General features: G+C 39.3%; 1 protein-coding gene across 1 annotated transcript; it reads left to right on the top strand.

Annotated features, from left to right (window-relative positions):
* Nucleotides 1–8,989: 8,989 nt before the first annotated feature.
* Nucleotides 8,990–21,156, top strand: LOC130575552 (solute carrier organic anion transporter family member 1C1-like). Its single transcript, XM_057369501.1, has 14 exons — nt 8,990–9,152; nt 10,393–10,534; nt 10,621–10,753; nt 12,096–12,211; nt 12,804–12,950; nt 13,066–13,164; nt 14,639–14,884; nt 15,798–15,962; nt 16,446–16,641; nt 17,524–17,686; nt 18,416–18,600; nt 19,587–19,651; nt 19,795–19,912; nt 20,792–21,156. The coding sequence occupies exons 1-14, from the start codon at nt 9,024–9,026 to the stop codon at nt 21,003–21,005; spliced, it is 2,118 nt and encodes a 705-aa protein (XP_057225484.1). The 5' UTR covers nt 8,990–9,023; the 3' UTR covers nt 21,006–21,156.
* Nucleotides 21,157–22,242: the final 1,086 nt, after the last annotated feature.

A 22,242-nucleotide genomic window follows, 5' to 3' on the forward strand; every position in this document is an offset into this window, starting at 1 on the left:
TGAGTTGTGTCCACYTCAAGTCAAGGACTTTCCAGTTTCCCATACTCTGCCAGTGAGAAGCTGCACAAGGACCTGGGAGGGAGCATGGCCAAATGAGCCAAAGGGATATTCCCCACCCTGGAATGCCTTTCCAGTATATAAATTGGAGGAAATTTGCCAGGAGGAACCAGTCATCGCTAAGGAACAGACTGAGCATCTGTCAGCAACCATATTGTTGTCTTTGTTGGGTTTTATTTTTCTCTTTTTTTTTTTTTTTTTCTTTTTTCCTAATTATTAAACTGTTCTTAACCCATGGGGCTTACCTTTCTTTTTTTCCAATTCTCCTCCCCATCCCTCTTGGGGGCAGGATGACCAGGCAGCTGCATGGTATTTAGTTGTTGGCTGGGGTTAAACCACAACAATGAATAAAGAAATTAAGAGAAATAAACATATCCTGCTCTAGTTCAGAAAGAAACAGTGACCAAAAAAATCAACTTCATGGGTTATCACCTATTCTTATATGTTAAGCCTGTATTTAGTGAAAAATCCTTTAAAACATGGGCTTTCCTTCCATGCTCCAATTTCTTTACACACAGGAATACTAGAAAAGAATTTGTTTCAGTAAGTCTTATTATCATTATGTTTTGAAAATAACCACTTTTCTCTTCCCATCCTTCCTCCCAGCAAAGATACTTTCAGYTAGCAAGCAGCAACAAGCCATTCTCACTTCRTTATATTTTCAAGTCTGCTACTTTRTTTTAGTATTTTAAGTATTAATGGGGATTCATGGATGAGTGYTTGAGTAGAGATACATATTTTGGATTTGTTATAGTACTTGAAAAAATGATCTCAACACTAGGGCATTTGGATATGCCAGCATCTTCCAACCAGAACTCTTCATCTTAAACTATATCTGCAACAGGTGCTGCCTCACAAAGGTCAACAAATCTGGATCTTTTGTTTTCTTTTTAGAGTTAGAGATATTAAACCACAACCAAGAGACTGCAAAGAAGCAAACGCCTTTCACTTTCAAAGGTGAGATTGTTGAAAGAATTGGCTGAGGCGATTTCCCAACCTTTGATATCAGCCTTTGAGGCCAGAGTGGGATTCACACCCTTGTTAAGAAGTARCATACATAGCTGTATGCCATGTAAAAAGTGGGGCATTATAGCAATTTTAGCTAGGTCCCCAGCTGTCACATGCAGGACAAGGCTGGGGTAATCRGGCTGTGCCACATAATGGGACCGGGCCTGGGGCAGTGAGCCAAAGGCACGTTTCCTCTTCTACCTCCCAGCAAAAACTGCAACTCTCAAATGGCATCATATGTCTTAGTTATAGGCACAGAATTTTTAATTATATCAGAAATAGATCATTAAGAACCTCTAACAAGTAAAGGAGACAAAAAGGTGAGGTCAGAAGACTGTGAGAGCAGTGCATTTTAGCTGTAGCTCATGCCATCCCAGCATCTGAGGGAGTTGCCAAAAAACAGAAAGCAAAGGGTGTGGAAATCTCAAAGAATAGAATTCTTTGAGAGAATTCTTCACTCCTTGAAGTGCTCAAAATAATGAGGAAGACTAATTGATGTATGAAACCACAATTGTAATRTTTTGAAATAATAGCACTGTTGGTACAATCTGAGAGAATACACTCACAGCACYGCCTTGGCTGCTTTGACTGCTGATGACAATATGCAGCTTAATTCTGCATAACGTTAAAAGGAAAAAAAGTTATGAAAACTTTCTTCTAGAAGGTATGAAGTGCATAGATTTGCAAGTATCTAGGTCACAGGGGTATTTTAAGAGTACTGGCAAATAGACAAACATTATTAATGATTATTAATAATCTAGTCCAAAGGCTGTTGCCCAGAGGGATCATAGATCTGACCCGAACTGGTTGTCTCTTTTTGTGCCCTGAAGCATCACTAAGCAAGTGCTGCATGAGGCAGTACTTCATCCAGTGCTAATCAACTTCTAGAAGACAAAAAGTCCATAATGGCTGTAAAAATGATGACAGCAATTTAAATGTGAGGCCCTTTAATGGTGATTTAAAGTGCTCATTAAAAGGACCTTACTTAAGCAACATGTGGTTAATATCAGGAGGTTAGTTAACCAACAGCTCATCCCAGATTAATACAGTTCATTGAATTTTGAAGAGAGTAAATAAGGGAAGGATTTAGTGGAGAGCATGTGGAGCACATTCTCACAGCTGGATGGTGCCCAGGTCAGGAAGCTTTCTCTCATGGCTGGTGAGCATGGTAAGTTTGAAAGGTTGTGCACGGTGGTATCCAGAACCCTCCTGTTGATCCTGTGATGCTGGCACTTCTAAAACAAGATGTGGAAAACAGGGACTTGTTTAGAAAAAACTACCATGTGACAGTGTTATAGAGTCAGCAAAATCTGTTCACTTAGCTGCAGACAGACTGTTTTCCAGTGTCTGGAAATCAAGTAGGATAAACCTAGATTATAAATAAGTTACTTCTGGTTTTGTTTTTTCATTTCTTTTTTCACTAGAATAACTGTCCTGGGGATGTTTCTGATATCTGATAGATTTTTCTGTCATATAGTCTGTAAATCAAGACTCATCCATTCTTGTAAGAGATCTGCTCTGGTGTAACAAGACATATAAATAGTTAATTGAARTGGTATTGTATATAATGCCAGGCATTCAATTACATGAGCCATATTCAATTGCATGAGGCATATTAATTTTTTTTCAGTCCTGTTATCCCAGGTAATATTCCAGACCATGCTAAGATGATGGGGGGTTTGCCCTGGGATTTCACCTGAAGTTTGCATGGTTTTTGTTTCTGTTATTTTGTGATGCAGTGCACATTTGGATTGGCTCCTACAAAGATCTGAACACTCTCACCTGCCAATGACTTACACTTCAATTCTGGATTGGTAGTAACAACTSTGATTAGACTGAATGCAAAGAGAAGTGGTACAACCAGCATTAATACCTACTCTTTGTATTTTAAGTGTAAATTAAAAATAAGAAATAACAATTAAATAGCATATCATGGTCTACTTTCCCCCAGATAGATGCATGATGCAAATCAATGACAAAATTACCAAGTTCTGATGAAAGACAAAWGCTCCACTGAGCAGTGGAAGGATAACTTTCCAGACCCTGGCTAAGATGGTGACAACAGATCAGCCTCTCAGCATGCCTTTCCCTCTTGTTAGCTCTACAGCAACAAACTCAAACTAAACACACTGGGAGAGGAGCCTTTTCCGTTGTGGTAAAGGGGTTTTTCACCCTCTCAGGTTTCCTGTAGTAGTTGAACAATTGCTTAGCTGTACACTATTCATTTTACCTAGTTTGTAAACAAAGAGTTAAATTTTAAAATACATTGATTTTCTGTATCTGGGGATTAGTGTCCTGAAATAAGAAGGGCTCTAATCAAAGCTGCCTGCTGCAGCTGGCCYCTGCCTCGCCAGCAGCTCCCTGCTCCTGCTGCCTCCCCTCTGAAAATCGTGYCCTGGCAGCCACTTCTGGTGGGATCTGCTGCCACCCTCTGCCTGGACGAGTCTGCAACCAGCTGCTGTTCTAAAGGTGATTTATTGTGGCTTTTGTAAGGATCGGTTTTAATCTCAGAAGGAATCAGAAATTATTGATATCTCAATGTTCTTATTAAGTGGATTTTTGYTGTCATAATCCATTCTTTCTTCTGTGAGCCATATGGAAGGGACTCCTGAGTGAAAAATGAGATGTGGCCTTTTTTTGTTTTTCAGGTGTGAAACCATAGCCTTTGATTTGACTTCTCTAGTTTCCTATTCTGGTGGTTTCAATCAACAGTTCTTGGTTCAAGAAGTCACCTTTGTATGTGAATGCTTCCACAGGCAGTTTGAACAGCAGAAGCCTGGTGATMAAAAAATTCTTCTCAGCCATACTGAAAGCAAGGTACAAAAGATATTTTAATTCCTGGGAAGTTATACATTAATGGTATATATAGGACTAGGAAAAAATTAGGAGACACTGATGTATATTAATTTGTCAGAATGATGAAACTAAAGAAATACTTTTTCCTTTATATGAAGAAGTAGCACCTTTTTCTACAGATCCTACTACTTCCAAATAACAGAGTAGATTTAGMTCCATCGCTTTCCAGGTGTTTAGGATTAAAAGGCAAAAAATCCCCTCGGGTAGGTCTGCTAACACACCTGAAAACAACCTGAAAATGAAACCTTGCAAATGCAAAGTTCCACCATAAAACTTTATAAAACAACGAGGAACACTTAATTTGACATAGCCAGAACATAACAGTGAAGCTTGTGACACACCCTTGAAGAAGGATGAGGATAGAGGTGTTTGTGTGTCTGTGCCCTTGGTGGAACACCAGCAACCACACAGGTTAGCAGGAGTGTGGTATGGTAGCCTGCAATAAAGAGCAATAAACGATGCCTGTGACTAGAAAATATCGATTATGGTATAAGAAACCTGCAGAGGAAGAGAGTGGTTTAGGAGATGCTTTAGGCCTTTAGGACATCAAAGATCACTAACTCCGAAAAAAAGAGTCCCACATCTGTTATAGGACCATGAATTTTTATCCGTTGTGTGTATTTAATGCCAAGTAATGCTCTGACTGCGAGGAATAACTCTTTTAGAAAGATTGCAATGCTGGCAGTGTTGGTTGTTTTGGGGTTTTTTAATTCAAACAAATATAATGGATGCAATCATAATGTAACACCACAGATTTTCTCTGCATTGATGAATGAAGAACCCCTTGRTCACATTATTGATTACTTAATCACTGAAAGCTGAGAATTGTTCTGCACAAAAAGTTACAACACAAATGAATCAATCAAATAGCAGCAGAGGTTTATAGAAGGTTATAGAGCAAGWTATCCTTGAAGCCATTATTGGACGCGCTGGACTGGTGATTTGGAACAGCCAGCATGGATTTATCAGGGCAATTCAAAGTCTGACTAAGCTGATTGACTTCTATGATGAAACTACCCCTGATGTGGTAAAATTGGTGCAGGGAAAGGGGCAGGAACTGCCAGGAAAGGAATCTTTTGGTGTAACATCCATGGACAGTAGTAATAGCTCACCGGCCTTAAAAATAATTTATCTTTTGTAAGTACAATTACTCTCAGGAATCAGGCAAGAATGTACAACAGGGCACAATCATAAAATACTTCTCAGGAAACTGGTTCTGGTTTCCTTGAACTAGGGCTCTGAGAAGATAAAGGGTTGCTCCAAAGTTCACACAACCCCAATGCTGTCATATTTCACCTGCCTGTGCTATTTACAGCAAACTAAACGATAAATCTGACCAGTCTTCTAAGCATGAATGATTCTTGAGCACCCCGTTTCTCTCATATATCCAAGGCATTATTTTTTCTCCTCCTGCAAGTCCTTGGCTGGTTCTAGCAGATCTGAGCTGAATGGACTTTAGCCATAGATTATGAAAATAAAGTTTCATACCAAAATGCTTTGGAAACAGGACTATTTCTAAAGTCGGAGCACCACATTTTTRAACAMCWGGAAGATGCGAACTATTATAATCTAGACAAGTTCAGGAGAAAAAAAAAAGATGCTTCACCAGAATGTACAAAAAGAACACACTTGCATGTTTTCTTCCTAATTAACTTTTGACCGCTGTGGATAAACATGGATTTTGGGACCTTTAACAGAGGGCAGAACTGGGAGGAGACAAGATTAAAACATTGGTTTGTGTTGGAAGTTAATGATTCTTCTACCAAGTACCAGCAGAGCTTTGCTTAAGGAGAGAATGCTCTGATTTTTGAGCATTTGTGTGGTAATATAACTGCTGCTGCTGTGGATGCAGAACCTAGGTAGGAACCTCTTTAATATTCTTTTTGTTTGTCRTAACTTTCAAGTGTTGCCATTAGTGTTTGCAGCTAATGAGCATGGCCTGTGTAGTACCAGCTGCATTTGCTGTAGCCAGTAACAGCAGTAACATTGCTGGTGAAAATGCCAGTGCTTTAAGGATGGCATGGTGCATTGGATGTTTCTCTGAACTGTAAGCATTGCATGTCTTGAACAATGCCAGCAGCACTGAGGTCTGCACAGATATTCTGTGATATTCATTTTTCATATTGCTTTAAAAGGTCTTGCTATGACCGTATTTGACAGTCAATAAGACAATTGGATTAGCACTGCAGTTAATGAAGATCACTACTGTTCCATATATTACTGGAGGAAATGTTGCTCTTCTGTGGGTGATGTCACAGTCCCTGAGAGTGCAACTGTGATGAGAAGCAGCCCAAAGTCTTAAGAGMGTCTTTGCTGGATGGTTAAAACTCCTCATCATCACTGTATTTTTCTTTTGCAAAAATCCACAAAACCTGTAACAAACTGTTGTCTTGGCCTTTRTAAACTAATTACCCGTTATTCATGCTAAGGTTTTTTAAATCGATATTCTTATTCATACTAATTTGCATGTAATTAGGAAATATTTTTTAAAAAGCTGATTTTTTTTGTGTCCATTAAGAAATAGATCTACCAAACAGGCTTGGAGTTAGCCATGGCCCCTCTGAGATCATGAACCACTGAAGAAATCTTCACTTTTCCTTTGCAAGGCTGGCTACATTTACTCTGCAATTGAATTGCAAGGTGCTGCATGATTCCCCAYGGTGCTGTGGAATCCCCACGGTGCTGTCAGCTGCCACCAACACAAATGATCCACACTGGTCATTAATWAGGACCCTTGATCTTTCCCCACCCAAAGTGTTCTCAGAAGAGACTGTACTGAGCATAAAATCAAGAGAATTTTTCAAATGTTCAAAAAGTGAACTGAGTGTTAAATTTTACCTCTCTGCATGGCTTCRAATTTTTWATTTTTTTTTCTTTGTGCTAGTWTTTTGAGAAGAGGTTTATTTKCTTCCCCTAGGAAGAATGACAGGTTAATTTTTGTTTAGGYTGATGGACTACCTAAATAATACCAATATCTTACTTGACTATTCATGTTTATCTGCAAATGCAACTCTCCTAGATCACTGTTACAGAAGAGTGGCTCATGCAGACAAAGAATGGTAATATTAGAGAACTCATATTAATGAAAGGGTGTGTTTGGTGCAGAAAGCTTCATACTTTTGCTTTCATACTTCATACTTTTAACCAGATCCTTGSTTTATTAAACATGGCAAAAATGCTRAAGAAAAACATTTRAACTAGTGACTTTTCAATACTTGAAATTATCAGGTTCAGCAGCTACTGTATATTGACATCAACTGTGACCTTTTATCTTTTTTTTCTCAATCCTCTTGTGGCCTGGAATTTCCCAAACCATCACCTCTTCCATTTCCAGCCTGTGTGGGTCAGGCTGGCATGAGAGTGGAGCAGATATTACCAGCAGATTCTAGGTCTTGTTGTACCTTTAAACTCTCAAATAAAAATCTGCTTTTCCAATCCTGCAATGATATTCTCCCCTAGCATATTATTGTAGWCATCAATGTATCATAATTGCGAAGAGAGGTTGATATATTCAGGAAACACAGAGAAAAGTGAATTTCAGAGGCCCAGATGCTCAGAAGTATTTGCGTACTAACTTTTCCTGAGCATTAGGAATTTTATTTCATAACACTGTTGTTGGTAGCTGTGCAGTCTTGGGGAAATTTTCTTTCTGCTTCTTGTTTTTGTCTGTCTTAGTAGCCAAGARAAAGGAGAAGCTTTTTTTTTTTTTTTTTTYTYYTTKTSYYSWKATATRTGYSMWSMCMSASMCMYASMRCASYSCMMMAAAAGTTTGGGAAGTAGATATTAGCAGTAGGAAAGCAGATGGACTTTTTCCAGCACTGGAAAAGTCCATCCAACTTTTTTCAGCTGCATTCAAGCWTATAAAACCTCTCTTTGTGTGATTTATTTCCTCTCTCTCTTTTGCACCCTTTTCTCAAAGARAGGAGAGTGTTGTGAGAGGTGAAACAACTCAGATCATGGGAGCTGTGATTTCTGGGTTCTGACTTGAGGGCAGCATTTCAATACTCCAATAAATATGCAATACTCCTACCTGCAGGTCTGAAGATGCCTTGTTTCAAGTGACCCATTTTTTTCTGAGGGGCTCTGCAGTGGCTTCTGGATCGACCTTGAGAAATCTGTTCTCTTTGTAGTGGGAGTTGCACAAAAAGGCAAGTGTTTTCATTCTTTAAATAAACTTTGCAAACAGATATGTAGACTTCTATACAGCTTTTCCCTGAAGCATCCTTTTTAGCTGTTTAYCCATCTCTCAGACATAGAGTTTTAAAAAGCTGAGGGGAAAAAAAAAAGAAGGTGAAGTATTGAACTATTCTTGTACAAAATACAACTTAATAACAAAACAAGGTTTTCAACAATAAAAAATAAAAATGAGGTATCAAATGATATATCATTGTCTATGGCTACAGGATGTTCCTGAGGGAACTGGAGTAGTTCTGCTCAGCTGCTGAGTTCCAGATCGTTTCATGCTTCAGGGCATRTAGACAGCACTGCAAAAAGAAAGARATCAGGGATACTGTGCCTATTATTGCAAGAAGGAAAAAACATGCGATATCCTTGCAGGAGATCAGTTAGCAGCAATAATAAATTCTTTTGTCACKAAGATTTGTTTCCAACAGGCAGGTGTAAAGGAATTAATTGGATGGCACGGYGTTGCTACAGATTTTACCAAATTGATGACTGAGTTCTAAGCCACATGGACTGCAAATTTAGAGCTTCCTATGACTCCCTATGCTTCAGCACTGAGGCTTTGTTGACCCTTGTAGTTTATTTTTTGACAGAGATTTTGTCTTTTAATCCTCTGTCATAATTGCCTTTTTTAGCATTAAAAGGACAAAGAAAATAGGGGGGTGAGCATACCACTTAAAAAAAAAATGTCAAAACTAGATACTTCAGAATTTAAACAAATATACACTTTGAAACATGCAAGTCATTGAGCCAAACAATTTCCAATGGAAAGGCTCAATTTCAACATCTAGCATTTTCCTGTAATTAGTTGCACCAGATTCATCAGRGAGGTCCTTACGCAATTCTATTTTGGCATACGTGCTTTTGTGTTTATTACTGGTTTTTTCTTGAGTTCAGATTCCTCCATAAAGAAATCAGCCATGACAGTGGAAACCAAACCCAGCAATGTCAATGACTCAAATCAGGAAGCAGAACCCGACCAGTTTTTGGAYGATGAAGGAAACAAAAATCCACCAGTCAAAAAGACTTCCTCTTCCACTGGATTGAAGGTTTGGTGCCTTAGCAATATCACCATGAATTACCATTGTTAAATGTTCAGAAATGTTGTTCAAGGTGTGACATGCCAAATTCCTTCATTCCTGTTTCCCCCTATCTTTTGTGGGACTGGACACACACTGGAGGTACAGGGGATAGTCTGATCTTTTTTCTAAAGAAAATAAAAATTAATGATCTACCATATTGACTCACAAGTTACTTGTAGGTGGATTCCCTTCTTGGTCATTAGAGAGAGGCAGCAGAGTCAAGTGGAAAACTTGAACCAGCCTCAAGTAGGTGCCTACAATACACTTTGTGTTGAGGTTGCTGCCACCACCCATTCTAGTAGGGTCAAAATAAGGTGAGGTGAACCATATTTCATCAAATATCTYRTGCTTGACCTGAGGATTGCATTTTRAAACCCAGTCTACSCCAGTAATTTTAGTTTGTGTTTTCATGCTTATCAGTGGTTTGTGATTTCAGCCAATTCCTCTGAGAGCACTGCTGGCATAAGGCACAAAGGGTGAATCTCAGACTTTTTGCCAGTCAAATTCAGGAAATATAGAACATGTCAGGACAAATCCCCTATTTGGGAGATTTTTCTCTTCATTCCTGACAAAAAGAGAGTAAATATACAAATTTTCAAGCTTTTACTTTCCGGATTGGACTAATTTCTTATAGATAGTATTGCAATGTCTAAACCTATATTTACTTCGTTTATTTACCCAAGTTTCTGTTGTATTGGAACTCTTGCCCAGTGAGCAGTAAGTCTATTTGGCTTTTAGACTTATGTGGAAATAGCTRGATAATATTTAAACAAACTAACTTAAATAAATATTTATTTGCAAAAGCCACAATGTGTGTTGGTGGAAGCAACAATCAAACTGCAAAGAGTATTAAGCTTTTCCTTGTGAGGTACATGGTATTCAGGCAACATTTCAAAACGTGTCATCTGAGACAGATTAACTCAATCAGTCTGTACCACCTTTCACATACATATAACAAAAACTTGCATAAAGCCTTTATTTTGGTGTCTCACAATTTAATCAGAACTAATTATGAATTGGCCTAAAATAAAGGACCTGTGACCCAAGCAAAAGGTAGTTTGGGTTAAGATTAACCTTGCCACTCCAATCTGTGTAACAAATATGTGTCGTGATGATGATTGTTCCACACAGTTTTAAACATATTTGCTCCTTCTGTGACCAGTTTCCCTGCCTCTGCCTCCCATTTTCCATSTGAATCTTTCTCCAGGCATTTCTGGCTGCTCTGTCATTCAGCTACTTCAGTAAAGCCTTCTCTGGTACGATTATGAAAAGCTCCATCACCCAGATCGAGCGAAGGTTTGACCTGACATCATCTACTGCAGGTTTCATCGACGGGAGCTTTGAGATGGGTAATTGATATTCCCTGACATGCAGAAAACGGCTCAAAGAAACATGAGGCAGCATCTGGCACTAATTCTGGTTCATTACCTTGCAGGTAACCTGCTGGTGATTGCATTTGTAAGCTACTTTGGAGCTAAGCTTCACAGGCCCAAAGTGATTGCTGTGGGATGCTTTACTATGGCTTTGGGATGCTTTTTGTCAGCGATGCCTCATTTCTTCATGGGATAGTAAGTACTAATTATGGTTAATTTGGGTAACCTGACATTGGAATTGCGCTCTGCTTTCTGGTTTTTAAATGAAACCTGGTGYATATTAAGCCTTAGACTTCCAAAGGGCTGTAGACCCTCTTCTCCATGGCAATGAACCACACGTGACACACCTGTCACTGCTGGGACGGTGAATGTTCATTTAAAAAAAATACAGCTCCTCTGAAGTGGAAGTTCAGCTCCTCAAAAAAACTAAGAAAGAAAGTAAGAAAATCACAATGCTTTAGTTTCCCCTCAGGCTTGTTCAGAAGAAGGCAAAGAAGGRAATTATGCTAGAGCCAGCAGATGGATCAGTGCTGATAGAACTCCTGTAACTCATAGCAGGTTATTCCCCTTCCAAATGCACATGGCTGGTTAAACTGATTTTCTGTATCTGATCAATTTTTCTTCACCTTCTCCACGTTCAGGGAATTACTATAATATAAGCATGATGCTTATACACGATAATATTTCTAGCTGTAGTATGGGCACAGAGTAACAAATAGAGTAAGACATTTTTCTGTTGATTTCTTAAATATATTAGAACAATTTTATGTAGAATACTGCAGAAAGAAAACTGATGAAAACTTTCTTTCATATTAGTGGATCTTGCACCAGCACCAGTTTTTTCATCAGTTTTCCACTCTTTAAGATATCACACTTGGCTGCATTGGGTAACTCATGAACCTATGCCTGAACATTTGTAAAGGAACTGTTCTGCACTGTCTCTCCTGATGGCTGCTCTTTGTTTCAACCTGAAAAATGAGCCTGGCTGCTCTAACAGAGCCAAGGCAGTTCCTTGAAGCGAAATGTGTGCTTTACCATGTTGTTCTCCTAAAGCTAATTGCCCTTTGCCCTTCAGCAGCCCTCATTTCTGGTGAAGGGATTATGTTAAAGCAGCTGAACAGAACAAATGCATATCAAAGATGGAAAGGGGACCTCTGCTCAAACTCAAGATTTTCTTCTTTTTCTCCTAGACTGTGGGGTCAACATAGGGAGCTCCCTTGGACCTGACCCTAAATTTAGACACCAAAAATTCAATCCTATCTGAAATACTTTCACAGGCCCTTTTGAATTTTCCAGCTTAAAATGCTATGCCTTCCAGACAGAGAATTCTAAGTTTTAGTTGCTCTTTATTTTAGTATTTTGCTTTTCTAAAATGTTCTCAGATAATCTTATTTGCTCCTTCAGTAGCTCTTTGAGTTGATATTTAATCAAAGATACCTTTCTCTTTAGGGAAACAGCAGCCAAGTGGTTCCAGCCCTACCCCACTGGTGTTTCCCTAGTGAGCACTGCTTCTAAACCTGSTGTTGTGTGTTTGCAGCTATAAGTATGAGACAACATCACATTCAGCTTCTTCAGCCAACTTAACTTCCAGCATAAATCCCTGTTCCCTACATCAAGGTGGGAATGACAGCATCCTGCAAGTCTCACAATCAGGTAAGGATCTGTAAGTGAAAGTACAACTACAGGATCTTGCATTATCCTTGGTTGCAAGAATTCAGTTACCCAGGACCTGGAGCTGGGGAATGGAAGAAATAGTGTGACAGGACATGAAGCTGCACAGARTTTAACAGGAATAAAAGGAGATTGCTACTATCCTCCTTACAGTATGTAATACAGCTGTTTTTTGTGTTGCTTGTATGGGATACGGGTAGAGAATGAGCCAAGCTCTGTGCCAGAAACCATCTCAAACTTCTCGCTTCAAAGATACATGTCATATGCCAGGTAATGCATTTATATAATTTTATTTATTTGTATTTAGTATCAGTAAGTTATTTTTTRATGAGAATTTTTTTCTGATGGGYGATATTAATCTGTATTTTTAKAAATCAAATGCAATGGAGGTGTTATTAGAAGATCATTAATAGTTAAAATAGGGTTGACAGCCTTTCATTTATCTTCTATAAGAAAAATGTTCTTAATACCTTAACTTCCAAGCTATAATTATCTTATGTGCTGGATTTCTGGTGATTTGTCACTGTTTCCCATTCAACTATTTTATTACAAAGGTATAAACTGTCATCTGCAGGCTGTGAGAAGGAGCCATCATCATATATGTGGATATATATCCTGCTGGGAAACATGTTACGTGGGATTGGTGAGACACCAATAACACCACTGGGCATCTCTTATCTCGATGATTTTGCTAAAGAAGAGAATGTTCCTGTGTATGTAGGTAATCCCAACACCAAGTAAACTGASAGATCCGTAGTGTAAGAGGTCGATCGCCCTCTGCAGAAGACAACATTCAGCCATTAAGGGTACTAGCATCTGCTTCATTGTATTTTCAGCATGTTTGCACACAATAGCCATGTTGGGCCCGATGGTTGGTTTCCTGTTGGGATCTCTATGTGCAAAACTGTACGTGGATATTGGATTTGTGGATTTAGGTAAGCAAAACAGGAAAAGAGAAAGTAAGCTAATACTTGTTCATAAGAGGTTCCTATAAACACAAGGTTTTATGATACTAATTACTATGTTAATATATTTTATATTTGAATTATAATTATTTTTATTGTATATTTTATTATAATTTTACTAAATTACTGAAAGCTTTTAGAGTAAAGGCAGAATTAGGCTGGCAGCATATTTTAGAACTGCACTTTAAGATTAAAGGATTGCAATACACTTTTAATTCTAAGAGTTAATTCCAAGAACTCTCAGAGACCCAAAATGTCTTATTAAGCTGGAGTCTTAACAAAAAGATTCTGCTACCACAGTTTGTGGGGATTATCCACCCTTTACACTGAGTATTTTACATTATTTATATTTCACTTAGTTTTTGCCACTTTTTGCCAACCCTTGCTTATTCAGATGAAATGGAAACACATGTATTTTCATTCATGCATTTCATTCATGAAAGCACATTATTCACCTCTGCACAATGCCAGAAGGGACAGAGCAATCCCTGTAAGTGTTGGCTGTGGTCCTTCATCCTGTTCCCTTTCAGTGATCTTGTTTTTCTAACAGGACAGAGAAATTTTCAGGTCTTCAGAATCCTATAATTAGATAGGTGAACTATTTTGTCTTTGCCCTTTGTCAAGCCAATGTTTGATTTGATTTAAGACTAAAGACAGTGAGCCAATTCCTTTCATGCAGTGCAAAGTCTTATAATCTTTGTCCCCCASCAAACCTGCCAGAATTAACCATCACAAAAATACAACCAGCTGCTCTCATCTTCTTTGCAATACACTTAAAGCCATGGTTAATCTCACGGACACCACAGAGAATCTCCAAATGCTTAACAGCAATCTGCACAATTCAAGAGAGCAGAGGATGGTCTCAGGAGAAAGGTATCAGCCCAAAAAACACCCCATGCTTGAGACCAGTCTGCCACCCCTTTTGGCTTCTCACGTATTGGGGAAGGACTTTGATGTTGCCATGTCTGACACAAAACCTCAGTCAGTGGAAGGTGTAGAATAGCAGATGAAATAACACTGGACAAACAGCAACGGCTTCAAAACAAAAGTCAGTAAGTTTAGATTAGGTGTTAGGAAGAAATTCTTCCCTGTGAGGATGCTGAGGCACGGGAGTAAGTTGTCCAGAGAAGCTGTGGCTGCCCCATCCCTGGAAGTGTTCAAGRCCAGGTTGGATGGGTCTCAGACCAGCCTACTCTAGTGGAAGATGGAGGCAAGGTTTTGGAACAAAATGATTTTTAAGATCCCTTCCCATCCAAATCAATCTATGGTTCTGTARCACCATTCAGGATATGATTCCTGATGCCTGCACTGCATGGATGGTCCTTCATTAGATGATTATCTCTTGAATTCAAACGCTATAAAATGCAGCTGTCATAGCAGACAAAGTTTGGGAAGGTTCAGCTTTGTCTTTGGGGTAACTTGTGCCTGTTTCCCTCTTTTCTAGGGAGCATCAGTATCACCCCACAGGATTCCCGCTGGGTGGGTGCATGGTGGCTTGGCTTTCTAATAGGAGGAGCAGCCAGTTTCTTCTCTGCTATTCCATTTTGCTTCCTGCCAAAGAGCCTGRAAAAGCCAGGGGAAGCCAAAAAGGACAAAACTTCACGTGGTCTCTTGGAAAACATGGGTTCTATGAGGAATAAACTTTCTCCTGAAAAAACTAAGCCAAGGAAGTGGTCAGTAATGCTGAAAGGCAAGTGTTTCCCATGTTGTATAAATGTGAAAAGCAATAGGCACAGCAGGCGTGGGGAATGTAACAGTTCTGCAAAACATTTTGCAGAAGCATCTGCTTCCCCTGCACTTCCATCTAAACCAGGCAGCTATCCCCAGGAAAGGAAAGGTCCACAAAAAAAATATTASAAGTGGAAGAGCTTGTTCAGGACTGAGGTTCTGCATGCATAACCTGCAATAAATCATCACCTGAGCATCACCTATCTCTAACATTTTATGCTGGAAGAAATTTGAAGAGTGGAAAAGTATTTTTGTATCTGAATCTAAAGAAAATATTTGAAGGCTCCTTTTGCAATATGGAAAGACAWATTATTCCTCTGAGAGAGCTCATGGAGACTCTGAAGCACAAGGGTATCTGATGAAAATACTGAAAATGCATCAGGCTTGAATACCTCTGGTTGTGCAGTCCTCAGGCCAAAAATGTTACGGAAAGGTGATGGAAAGAGGTGACTTTGCTTCATTTGTCAATTTCTTTTGTTCATATCCCAGTGGAAGACACTGGGCATCTCCACCAAGGCAGCTCTCACTTAGCCTGGAGTCTGATAACATCCATGTAAGCTGAACAAATTCTGAGCTGTGTAGCTCTTTAGTATTCATGTGCTTATCTCAATACAGCACCCAGGCCTTAACCCATACTTCTGTTTCTTTCAGGATTCTCTTCCTGTACCTCAGCCTCTGAGATGTTTTTCAAGAACCTGATTTTGCTTTCAGATACTCTGAAATGTATCTGCAGAGTACATTGCATGCAAATGAAGACCAGTACAGCTTGCACTTGGCCAGCTGAGAGCAGGACCCTGCCCTAAGTTCTGCARGTTACTCACCAGTGATTATGCCATGTGTCTATCAGTGCCAACTCATATGTCCCTTTCTTTCAGATTTCTGTACCTCCCTGAAAAAAGTGTTGGGTAACCGAATGTACTTTACATTTTTGTGTTGCTCACTGTTACAGTTCAGTGGTTTTATTGGATTCTTGACTTACAAACCAAAATATTTGGAACAGCARTATGGACAATCTACATCCAAATCCAACTTTCTAATAGGTGAGTTACACCATGCAAGGACTGCTCATGCTGTAGGCACTGCAAGTAAGTTCTGGTGTGCTTTATCTGGGGCTGAATTCCTTACAGAACAAATTGAGTTGTTCTCACCTGAACCTGAATTATAAAAAATACAGGGCTTGTGCCTATGGGACCATAAGATATTATAAAATTATATTGCATTCCATTGCAATTCTATTATATTTATAGGAAGGGCACCCCAAATATGCAACAATTGTGGTGTGAGAGTTTTAATTGCTGAAGCATCTGGCAAGTTCCTTGCAATGGAAGTGGGCTTGGAGGGCTAGGAACTTCAAAAACAGCATATGCAACCCAGGGTTGGACTGAACACAGACCTTCCTAAAGTCATCCCAGCAGACCACAGACCATAAAGCTGCCAGGGACAACAACCTAAGGACAGATTTTGGCTCTAAAGACCATAATGATTCTTTATTTTTAATATTCCCCTTCTGTGATCTCTTTCAGGAGTAACATCCTTACCTCCTGTAGGTCTTGGAATTTTCCTAGGAGGACTTATAATGAAAAAGTACAAAATGGGCATCATTGCAGCAACAAAGTTTTCATTTACCATGTCATTTTTGGCCTATGCCATAGGTTCTTTGCACTTTTTTGTTGGCTGTGATAACTATGATGTGGCAGGAATGACAGTGTCCTATGAAGGGTGAGTATAAAACAAAAAAAAAAAAAAAACTGTGCTTTTCTTTTCCATAGTTCTCAAAAATTGTGCTAGGATATCGAAGCTAAAAGAGGAACATGCTTTTTTGCAATGCTTAAGAGAAAGTAAACACAACCACAAGGCATGGGGGTAGTTTTGTTGGTCAGCAGTGTCAGCCTGACAAAGCCCAATGCTGGTTAAAGATTAATTAGAAATTGCATCATCCATGAGCTGTTTCACTGGGGGAGGGGGGTGGTATTGCTGTGCAATGTTTTCACTAAGAAGGTAAATGGTGGACCAGGGAATATGCTTAGGAAGCACTGAGATGAAAAAGATGAAAAAGATGGCAAGCACACAAGCCTAATTTACCCACAAAGGAGAAGACGAGGGAAGACATCCCTTTTTGCTCAATACTCAAAGGATGTCTGAAAGCATAGGAGAATACTGCATTCTTCATACCTTCTAGGAAAAGTTAGGCTAAGCTTTAACAGGGGAGTATTTTTTAACTCCAGAGACCAGGAGATCTGGTTTCTCTCACTGGTGCATTTTTACCAACAGCTAAAGATATGCTTGATAAGAATGACATAACTGTTGCTAGCTCTAAGTTCAATTAACTGACCTCTCCCTCCTTTCTCTTTTCTGTCTACACCTGCCARCAAAGTCAGTAGCAATGTTTTAATTTGTTTTAAAATTCTCTGTAATCTAGTAATCACTATAATATCAATGCCAGTAGGAAGGAATCTCAAACAGACCAATAGAGATGTAGAAATTCAGCTGTGAAAACATGTCCTGGGCAAATGAGGTGGGTTTCAGGGCAGCAGAAAGGACTTCACTGACTTCAGCACTCAATTAAAAATGTCTTACACTTGTCTGAACTTAAYTTCCAAGCAACCCTGTTCCATACCATGAAAATTCCTTATTTTCTGAGTGCAACTCTCACTGCAAATGTGCCTCCAATGTGTGGGATCCCGTGTGTGGAACCAATGGAATCACCTATGTTTCGGCATGTCTGGCTGGGTGTGAGACTTCTGTGGGACATGGAAAGAACACAGTAAGATCCTGCTTTGGCTTCTGAGGTTTTCTAACAGCTTATTTTCCATGTAACRTCAGGGATTTAGTAGGATGATGCATTTCAGGGAAGTTACTAGGGACCAATCAGTAAGGTATTTTTGATTTCTGGCTACAAACAGGACAGAAAAGAGAGATTTCTCTGAGTTTTGGCACATTGAGCAAAAATCCCTAGCTCCTTATTGTAGATATTAACTTCCATCTTCTCTAGGTTGAGCACAAGAGGGGGAAACACAAAATYGAATTATTTACGTTTCCTGAATTTTGTCCATGCTTTGCCTTTCATAAACCTCATTTTGGCTGCACTGCGGTTTCACCCAACAGCTGAAGTACAACTAAGACAGAGTAGTATCTTCCCTGATATTGATCATTAATGTTTAAGTATAAAAAATGGTTTAAGGAAAGGCAGCTTGTTTCCCCCATGTGAGACTCTGGCTTGTTTTTCTGTGTGACTGATTTTTGTTTGGCACAGAATTCTGGGGATAATYCCCAGAGTCCCAGTGACAAAGCTCCAGCCCATGGATGTAAACTTTCATTGGGCTGTGCCATTTGCATGTTTGCTGATGCCAGGTGATCATTCCAGAAGAGACATGATCTGAAGCTGTCTCTTGTACTCACTTTTTCCTTCAACATAATCCCCATTCCATAATCCCCATTCCATAATCCCCATTCCATATGCAGTGTCCTACGAAAACTGTTGTGTGTCTTCCAGGTCTTCCATAACTGCAGATGTCTTGAAATCAACAGTTCATGGACAGGAAACAACTCTGCCACCTTGGGGCAATGTCCAAAAAGTGAAGATTGTTCGAGGAATTTCATTTATTACACAGTAATACAAGTGATAGGTGGCTTYTGTTACGCCCTGGGAGGCACTCCTGCATACATGATTATGTTTAGGTGAGTACAACTGGGTACCAAAGGTGGAGGCTTTCCAGTGAGGCTTTCAAAGTCATGTTTGTTTCTTTCCCTTTGGAAAAAAGGATTTTCTAGCTCATTAGGAAGTGGAGTGGTAGGACAAGGAGTAATGRGAAAGTTTAGGTTAGAAGAAATTCTTCCCAGTGAGGGTGGTGAGGCTCTGGCACAGGTTGCCCAGAGAAGCTGTGGCTGTTCCATCCCGGGCAGTGTCCAAGGCCAGGCTGGATGGAGCTCTGAACAATCTGGGATAGTGGAAGGTGTGCCCATGGCATGGTTTTGGAACAAGATGATCTTTAAGGTCTCTTCCAAACTAAACCATTCTGTCATTCTATGGTTCTGTAATCCTTTTTTTCTGCTTGGATTTTGGAATATGTCCTTTTTTTCTGCTTGGATTTTGGAACTGCCATGCATTTGATGGGATTTCTGGATGTGTTAAGGATATGGCAGAGGCTGGATACATAATCGATTCAAGATCAGATAGATGAGCACATTGCCAGGAGGCTTTGTGCTGTCCAAGATGTGTCCTTGTACAGATGAACTCTATTGGAGCACAGAAAGATGCTGCACTAATCCTGYTGCTTGCACCTCTTTTGTCTCAGGGCAATAGAATATTTCCCAATAATTGAGTAAAGTATTCCATCAAGTGGGGGAAATGTATGCCACACTTAGGGCAGCGGGAAAGCCTGTTTCAGTAAGGTAGGGACAGACTGATTATGACTTTAAAACTTCACTTCCTTAATTATGCTCAATGAATGGATTTACCATGAGCTAGGTGATGGAAATCAGTAGATTAAATCACCTTTTTCATACCACTTAACACACTTCAGCAGAAGAAGGAAGCATGCTTCTTCCAAATTTTGGCTTTCTGTTGACAAGAGCATTAAATTCAGGTTATTAACAGCAGTTAAATAGGTACATCCAAGCACTAGATGGGCCAACACTTCTCACTTATTCCTCTCTTTTTTCAGATGTGTTCAGCCAGAGTTCAAGGCTCTTGCAGTTGGCATTTATACCCTCGTTATGAGGATGCTGGGTAAGAGAAATCCTTGCAGAGTCCAATCCACCCTGGGGCTGCTCTTGCGGCGTGAAATCACCACTAAGAAAATGTAAAACTGATTTCTAAGAAGAGGTCCCTTCCTGTGAAATCTGGTGACATGTTGGCCTGTCTCCTTGCAGCTGGGATTCCAGCACCAGTTTATTTCGGTGCAGTGATTGACAAGACGTGCTTGAAATGGGGAAGCACCAGCTGTGGGAAGCGAGGGGCTTGCAGGCTCTATGACTCCAATGCAAACAGGTAAAGCAAATCAGGGCACAAAACCCCTCTCTTTGGAGAGAGATGCTTTGTTCTCTTACGCTGTAGTGTTTGATCCAAAATCGTGATCAAATTAACTCTGGGCTCAGCCTTAAGTCATTCCAGAATTCCTGAAATTAAAAAAATCTCAAGATCAAATGTTAAAGCTCTCAASTTTTTAGTCAATGTTTATGTTGTGCAAAAGAAATTTAATATCCATTACAGAGATTTCTGGAATTAATTGTGTATTTTTCATATACTTAGAGGCAATCGAAAAGACATAGCACTTTAGGACTTACCACAAAAAGGAAAGTTACCCAATGAACCTTATTTGCAGGTTGTGTGTTCACAGTGGCAAGAACGTTAACTTTGTGCATTGGCAACTTTCGAGAGAAAGTCCATGAAAGAATATTTTGTACTGAGTAGCTGTAGGTGTTGGTGAAACCCTAACTCTGTCAGTCTCCTGGAGGAATATTCCATAGATTTTTCTCAGTTTCACWCAAGCCTTGACTACTTCTGATGTGTTTTTTTTTATTTTTACACTCAATAGACCACTCTGGTGACCTCCAAATATTTCTAGTCCTAAAGAGCTCAAAGTCTTGAGGTGATCCAAAAATCTTTTTTAAAAAGGAATAAAAGATGAGGAGAGTTTCACTTTGCAATTATCTTCATAAGCAAAAAGAATTTTATCAATTCTTTAACAGAAGTTTTTGCAAGTAAAAATGTCCAGTCTGTGGTATCATTCATAAAGAATGAGTTTTAGTGTCTTCCTCTAAGCTTTTTTTGGTATATGAAAGCACTTTAAAAGCCATTAAAGTGATTTTCTTCAGTGTGTTTGAAAACTTCAATGCCTGACCCAACCTTCTATGCTCTGYCCCACAGGTATGTCTTCCTTGGTTTAGCAGCAATTTTGAGAGGTCCTTCCTACTTGATTGGAATAATTTTTTATATATTGATAAAGAAACACTTTCAAAATAAAAACTCCAAGCCTCTAGAGAATGGACAAGAAGATGCTGCTATAAATAAAGAAGACAATTGCAAGATTAAGGAACGTTTTCCAGGTTCTTCCGAGGCAGAGAATGAATCCTCTATTTAGAAAGCAATTTAGAGCAGTGGCATGTGAACAGGGTCAGCTTCTTATCATTCACAATGCTGTGAGTAGCTAAATMATAAATAATAACACTGTACAGGAAGTATAACTAATAGCAAAACTGCAAACAGCAACAATAAACACTAACAAACAACTATGCAAGTGCCTTATGTGTACCTGGTTACCAGTAACGGAACAAGTTACACAAACTGAATCAAATTCTCAGCAGACTAAGAAAAAACTCTCTTGGTAGTTCTCACAGAGCCAGTCTGGCTTTTTTTTTGTGGGGTCAAAGACGCTGCCATAACATCCACATGCTAAAGCCCCACAAATCCTGCACGCAGACCCATGAGGCGGACTGACACAGGATAAACAAGCTCAAGGCTAAGAGCAGATTTCCGATTCCATCAAATTCATCCAGCATTCACAGTAARCCAAAGCATTTAAGCTAAACACCTCATCTAATTCCATCATTGCAACTGTTTTTCATCTCTAAATTGACAAAAGCAGTATTTTTCCAAGAAGCGTTTCATCTTACCTCAGATAAAAAAGTTATGTCTACTTAAAACTACAAACTATCATAAAGACAGTAATTTTTAAAGGTCTTCGAGTCGTGGAATTTTATTTAAAAATACTTTTATTTTTTTTAAATTTAAGTGATTCTGAAACACAAGAACTACTCGCGGCTGTGTTGCGATGCCACGCCGTGTCCGGCAGAGGGCGCTCAAAAGACAGCGTTCCCCATAATGACCATTCCCAACTGTCGATACGTTTTTCACAAATTTTGGTTATTCCCGGAGAAGTTCATCATCAGRAAAAACACCCATCTGTGTTTTCACACACCTTAAAATTCCCCCGGCGTGAGCCTTTAGCTCATATTCTCAGAGCTGCTTTTGTGTATTTGTAGGTTTACTTTCACCGTCACTCAGAGCTTGACAACTTGTTATTACTTTAGATAAAAAGATGAGCACTTGAACACCATTTCACAACAGGACGGTTGATACTTTAAATAGATGCTCAGGGCTCAGTGGGACGTGCTTAACAGACATGTTAGGGTTTTTTTAAAAACAGTATACATTGAGCAAAATGCTGAATTGTTCTGAAATTAATCTTGTCTGTCATGACAGTCACTTAGCAGTGATTGCAGCAGCTGCAGGGAGAAGAATTGAACTTTTTTCCAAATGAAGTGATATATACTGAAGGCAGAGATTCTCCACCATCAGAACTAGAGAAATTCTTCTTT

Source organism: Malurus melanocephalus, unplaced genomic scaffold, assembly GCF_030028575.1.
Source record: "Malurus melanocephalus ecotype Western Australia unplaced genomic scaffold, MMel_1.1 scaffold_112, whole genome shotgun sequence".
NCBI lineage: Eukaryota > Metazoa > Chordata > Aves > Passeriformes > Maluridae > Malurus > Malurus melanocephalus.